This window comes from Eptatretus burgeri, chromosome 4, assembly GCF_056783735.1.
Source record: "Eptatretus burgeri isolate ZD-2024b chromosome 4, Ebu_testis_v1, whole genome shotgun sequence".
In the NCBI taxonomy this organism is placed as follows: Eukaryota; Metazoa; Chordata; class Myxini; order Myxiniformes; family Myxinidae; genus Eptatretus; species Eptatretus burgeri.
In genome coordinates, this window is record NC_140964.1 from 7,765,694 (window position 1) to 7,772,548 (window position 6,855).

The 6,855-nt window shown below is 44.0% G+C and overlaps 1 protein-coding gene across 4 annotated transcripts in view; it reads left to right on the forward strand.

Annotated features, from left to right (window-relative positions):
- Positions 1-6,855, forward strand: part of LOC147027425 (mediator of RNA polymerase II transcription subunit 13-like) — a 197,126-nt gene that overhangs the window by 110,043 nt on the left and 80,228 nt on the right. For all 4 annotated transcript variants that reach the window (XM_085876794.1, XM_085876795.1, XM_085876796.1 and 1 more), the window contains 2 exons: positions 6,167-6,276; positions 6,530-6,641. In XM_085876794.1, the coding sequence (XP_085732920.1) occupies positions 6,167-6,276; positions 6,530-6,641 (222 nt within the window). The remainder of the gene's footprint in view (positions 1-6,166; positions 6,277-6,529; positions 6,642-6,855) is intronic.

A 6,855-nucleotide genomic window follows, 5' to 3' on the forward strand; every position in this document is an offset into this window, starting at 1 on the left:
ACTTGGACCCTCCGGCTGTCGTCATGAGCAGAGCAAGGGAAACCTCACTTAACTTGGGAAATCGCCCCTTCTACCCCCATGCTCCCGGGATGAGCCCCAAACCTCCAACAATATCCATGGGGCAATAATTTCAGGGAGGCTGGGTCGTGTCCTCGTCCGTTTAGCAGTCATTTTGGGTGGAAGGGAATGAACGGAGATTAGGGGAACGAAATGCAGTGCAGGGGTAGACTGCAATAAATTACATTACAGGGTAGACGTCGTTACAGACAGACAAACAAGGACTTTGTGGGGCTTTAAACAATAAATGGGAATTCAAGAGTTTGGCGCACATTCCAGAATGCTGGTGTTAGTTGCACACATCGTATGCCATGGCAATAAAACACGCATGCCCTATATGATGCCGGCAGTCACGGCACACATCATCATGCGCTTATGTCTCTATTATTCCAATGGGCTGAGAGGGGGCACTAACTACCCAACCCAACCCAACCCAACGCATTTAATTACATAATAACCCCTACAGGGAAGGCGCTATTCTTAACGTTCGTAACGGAAATAACTATTCTAAAGTATCTACGTGCTGTGTGCATTTCAATCTCAACATGCGGTTGATAAAACCGCAACAACACATTTACAAATTTTGGTAATTTGTGGAACATGGGAAAGAATCAGGTCCTTAGTGACACCTCAGCTTTGAACACTCAAAGTAAAGATCAGGTGGTGATCCTCATGCATCATTATCTGTGATTGAGCCTTTTACGGATGGATGAGGGTCCAAAGACCAGCATTTCAGTCTTTACAGAAATCAATTGAGAAAGTTCATGAACATCAATATTTGAACTTTGGAGAGATGGAAATTCAGGATTGTGGAAGAGCACATCCTCAGGTTGAATGGGCAGGTATATCAGGCCATCATCACCATAGTCGGTAGATGAAAGAAGTGGTTCTGATGAATTGTCAGCATTGTTGAGATCACATCTATGGTCTGTTTGATGTCGACCATTCAAGAACAGTTCTCAAGATAATAAACATGATTGAAGATTTATCAAATCATATAGTATGGTCAACCATACAATAGCAGCTGACAAGTCCAGAAGTATTGGATTGTTGTTGGTTGTTGGTCTGCTTTGTGCAAAATATCATTGTTGATCTGGGGTGCAGATTGGTTTAGTTCCCATTTGAAACCGGACAGGAATGGTTCTATAAGAGCGCTGGTGCAGTTATTGCAGAAGTTGAATGACCTTCGCATGTTCAAGAATGTTGGAAATGAAAGGGAAAGAGAATCATGTTGGTAATTTTGAAGATCTTTGTGTCCAAAGAAGATTTCTTCAAGATGGGGGTTGTTGTCACTTCTTAAATTGAGGATGGAGCCGCAGTTCATGCAATGGAGCAATTAATTATTTTTATGACGAGTGGAGAGAGATGACTGAAAGTCAGGAAGCACCCAGGTGCTTCCTTGCTTTCAGTAGTCTCTCTACAGATAATGGAACTGCATCGAGTGGACATGTCACGTTTTATTTGAGTTTGAGATGAAAGCTTGGACTGCATCTTGATTGACAGAAGTGATTCAAACAGTCAGAAGTATTCGATGGTAAAGAAGGAAGTGTCGGATCCAGAGCCGTCTGCTCGGTGTACTATGAATACATATCTCATTCTGAAGAGCAGCAGCAAATGACTTGGCTCGGGATAGAAATGGAATCGATGAAAAAGGTGATGATCTCTATTTTTTAATTATTATTTTTATTTATTCCGACGAAAGGTAAATCCCGAAACGTCAGCGCTTTGTGATCCTTTACTGCGGATAACTTTGTCCATTTTACTCCCAATTAAAGAGGTTGTTTGTACTATTTAAAACCCTATCAGTGACAGAGAAGAAAGCCGTGGTATTGGAGGAGTTGTTTTCATTTGAAGTACGGTATTACAAGATACCGTACTTATTACAAGACTAGATACCGTACTTATTTCCAGTTGTTACCGGAGTTCGTCAGGGATGTGTACTTGCCCCCACACTTTTCAGCACTTGTATGGACTGGATTTTAGCGAGGATGTCGGAAAGATCAAGTTGTGGTGCATCGTTTGGGAATGTCAAGATCTCGGACCTTGATTTTGCAGATGATGCAGTCATCTTTGCGGAGACTTTAGACATCCTTTTGGGGGCCCTCAAGGTGCTGAATGAGGAGTCGGAGCCGCTGGGATTACGGGTTTCTTGGGTCAAAACTAAGATCCAGGCTCTCGGTGACATCTTGGATGCTGCTGTCCTGTCTGTGTCTGTTTGTGGTGAGGATGTTGAGGTCGTGGAGAGATTCACTTACCTTGGCATTGATATTCATGTCTCTGCTGGCTGCGAGTCAGAGGTCAATAGACGTCTGGGTCGGGCCTGGGGAGTTCTGGATTCACTGGATCATGGGGTGTGGCGCTGCCGGTACCTATGCGGGAGGACGAAAGTCCAAGTCTTCAGGTCCTTGGTACTTCCAGTCTTGCTCTATGGGTGCGAGACTTGGACTCTGACCAAGGATCTGAGATGGAGACTTAATTCCTTTGATACCAGGTGTCTTCGGAGAATCCTTGGCTATCGCTGGTCGGATTTTGTGTCCAACGAGCGGTTGCTGAGAGAGACTCGGATGAGATTTGTTACCTGCATAGTCCGTGAGCGTCAGTTGCGGCTGTATGGACATGTGGCTCGTTTTCCTGACGCTGATCCTGCTCACCAGATTCTCTCAGCGAGGGATTCTCATGAGTGGAGGAGGCCAGTGGGCCGACCATGTGCCTCATGGTTGCAGCAGGTTGACCATCATCTCAAGGAGATGGGGATGGGCCTGGCATCTGCCTGGGGGATGGCCAGATGGAGGCCCCTGGAGTACCGGCGGAAAGTGGACGCAGCGACGCGCTGTTCTAGCACATGCTCCCATACCTGACCTGACCTATTACAAGACCTTTGTTTGAGCAAGTGATATAGTGTAATGGAACATGGCTGTTTTGAAAGTCAGGTATTTAGCAAGTGTTTGAGATTGATTGTATTTCCTCTCTAATTCGTGAAATGTTATTTTGAAAGAATGCAAATGAACAATGAACCAGGCAGAGCACTTGCCAGTTTTTAGGGAATCAAGTCGGTTTTGAGAGTATTTGTATTTGAGGGCCTGGTTATCATGTGTTTAGGATCATCATGGAGGTGTAAATCAAATGATTTCTTCCCAAAACGGAAGTGATAAATGAGGGGTGACAAACCATTTTAAAATCGATACCAGTCACCAGATCAATATTGTGGGATCCAACGAGCTCCAGACCGTGACCCTGGGTGGGACGGACAATGTGTTGCTGCAAATTAATCATATCCACCGATCAGAGAAACATTTGTGAAAGTGGATCGTGGATGTAACAATTCTGTCCAATTAATATCTTTCCAGGATAAAATAAATAATTAATAATATAACTTCCCTCACAAGGAACTTCGATGCAGGAGCTGGGCATGAGATGCCCATCAAGTCATTGCCAACCTATGGTTGTTTGTGTGTGCTCCACCTTCTTTAAACCCTTAGCATCGAGCAAGGAAGCAGCACGTACCATTATTGAAGTGTTTGACACGACTTGGCCAGGGTTCGAACCACTGCCGTCCCAGACTGAGTGGACCCTCCAACCATTACACCACCGAGTCTGGTTCAGGATTGATTTGAACAGTTAACAGAAAATCTGTGAAATCATCAATAAACAAAGCGTGTGAAATTGAGGCCCTGTGTACGATTGATCGATTTTATTTCATCGGTGAACCGACAGGTACGCAAAGGTGTGTTCAGAAGATGAATAGTAGTAATAGAGTCAATGTGAGTCGAGTTGAAAAGAGTCCATTTGGACCCACACGCACTACCTGCACCTCCTCCATGCTCTCTTTGGCACGGATAGAAGTGATAACCTTGCGCAGTTAAATCACCAGTTGTTATTTTATCGCCGGGTGGCGAGCACATTTCATTTAGATAGAGAAAATCAATATTCGCATCGAAAACTTCCTCACAGAGGACAAGGGACTTGCCAGTTTTAAGTGAATGTGTATTAAACAGAGCCACTCAGAAGTGAGAAGCCTGCCATTAAACCATTATTTGTGGTTGAACAGTCGTGAGATTTGCTTGGACCAGGCTACGGATTGGAATGGTCGAGGCACTTAGTGTCACGGCCACTCCCAATAAATATCCTGTGGTATCCAAAGGAGTGTAAAACTGCTGGAGATGATGTCAGACTTTAGGGCATTGTTTATGCTTTTTGGCACAATGGCGAGCGCATATAATACCGAGCATCTTACAGGTGGGATTTTAGGTGGAATTCATACAGTCGTTCACGATGAAACCACCTCGGTGTGCTGGAAGCGGGGAGGGGTGGGCAGGGGTCGATGAGATTGTATAAAGGTCGACATTGTCACCCTTCGTTATGACATGGAATTAATAAATAAATTATCGGATCCACATCCGGATACGGATCTTCACCAAAATCGAATCAATACGTCCTTGTCACACACTCAACCTGTCCAAGGTTCTTCCGATTCCGTCCACAACTTTTTGAGGTATCCCGCTCACAGAAAGACAGACGAGTGTGAAAACATAACCTCCGCCCACCTTTGGTGCTGGACGTAACTTGAAAGAATCTCAGAATGCAAAACCCGTCTATGTCCACCTTTTTACTCAAACTAAACTTGGCAAAAAGAACAGGTTAAAACAAAAAGTCAACTTAATTAATTTGTGTTCTCCATATTCCCTTAATAAAGGATTGCTTAAAATTTGATTACAAAAGCTCAAACGGTAAGAAAACGTTACCGCACACACGCACATGCACACACAGACACGCACGCACACACATGATTGCAAAACCCATCTGCTGCTGTGTGGGCTGATGGGTTACAAAGGAGAGTAAAATAAAGATCAGAATTAAACTTAAAGACAGGAATTGTAATGAATTGTATGAAACTCTCGCAGCAAGCAAGAATGTCGTCGAGTTACAAATCAGACATTTCATTTTGAAGTTGAAAACAGAAAAGGATCTTAAAATATGCAAGACAAGACTTGGTGGAACAAGGAGGAGGAATGTGGAGAAAAATTTGAGGAATTCTTCACTGCTACAGGCGGTCGAAGCTCGAGTCGATAATTGGCATAGCCCGGGCTTCCGATGGTGGACGAAGCCGCCCTGTGTCCGGAGTCGGGAACAGCGGCTGAAATGCTGCCACGGGCTAGGGATTGTTGGCGAGATGAAAGCACGGTGTTCATCCTGCACGTATCTGGTGAAACGAGCTTTGCGCGGATCTTTTACCCTTCACCCAGAAGCTTTCGAGAGGCCACTGAAGCAAACTCGATGAGCGGAGTTCCACAATGGAAGCATCTGATTTGCATAAACCCTCAGATGGAGGAGGTAATGGACCATGACACAGCGTAGATTTTGCAGCCATCATCACGATGTAGTCTTCAACGAACAATGAATTATTATACCATATTTGACTCTTGTTTCAAAATAGTTATTTTCTTCCAAATCTATTTCTCCATTACAGTCGGTAAAACATATTTGCATTGTCAAATGGTTGATCATATTACATAATACATTTAGTGCCCCCATTGTTAATATATGGTGAAACTAATGGGGATTTCTTGCTGAAAACCCTTTGGCATTGACACCTCCAAACAACTCATAACCAGTCGTTTCTCACTAACTAGGGTTGCTTTGTATCAAATAACATTGGGATCATTTTGACAATGAATGAATGAATGAATGGCCCAAAACGAAAAAAAGCATCTTTCAAAAAGTTGTGCACGGGTTGTGACTAAACTTGGTGGATGAGTTGGTTTGGTGACGAGGACTAGACTATTTACTTTTTAGTTAAGGTCCGTATTCAGATCCGACCTATCAGCGGGATACAAAACGTAAACCGTTCAGCCTGCCGGAGGTATACTCTCTACCGAGTGCCGTTCTAGTTATTTCTGTTTTACCAACTAATTGATTTTAATTTGCTCATTGTTGATACACTTTGTAATTTTCCTGGTGATTAACCAAGTAAACTCTTTGGGTTCCCAAATGGATGTTGCAATCGGGGTGTGTAAGAATATACTATATACTGTTGTGCCTGTGAATTCTTCCACATGGTGCTGAAAGGGGAGGCACACCCTCCTTCCTCCCTCCCCCTTCCACCCTCCAGATCCTTGCCGCCGACCCTCTTCTACCAGCCTTACCTGCATTGAAATCCTGCAGGTATCTATGAAGGACCTGGACAACCTGTTTGACAACTCAGATGATGATGAATCGACGGTGAGCCTTGGTTTTTTTTTTGTCTCAGCAGATCCTCGTCTTATCTCAAAAACTGTTTTCATTGTTAATTCCTCTAGTGTTGAGTTTTATGAACCTTGTCCTCTGAAGGAACCAAGTTTTTCTTTTGTCCGAATGCTTGCATTGTTGACCCTGCCTGTCCTGAGTTATAACGATGCGTTTTTATTGCTCTTGGTGTTCATGCATCATTTTACAAACTTCGTGAATGCTGTTGCATCCGTGTGTCACTACACAGCTCACGTCTCCAGTGGCTCCCAAATCCAATGCGGTTCCCACAGAGGACCGGCCTGGACCGAAGGAGACCCGCCTTCCCACCACAACCACGGCCATATCTGCTTGCACCCTCAGTCAGTTTTTTTTGGTTTTTTTTTTACAATATCTCGTGTGCCCTTCCATGTGATTGGTTGCTGTGGATTACTAACCTGTTAATGTTTGTCGTTCCACCTTTTGCAACAGTTTGAAGTGACAGGTGCAGATATTGTGTTTGCTTGAGTGTTGTGTAACACTCGAAGGAAATGTGAAGTGTGCGGTCATGAATCCTCTTTTTCAGGAAGTCACGAC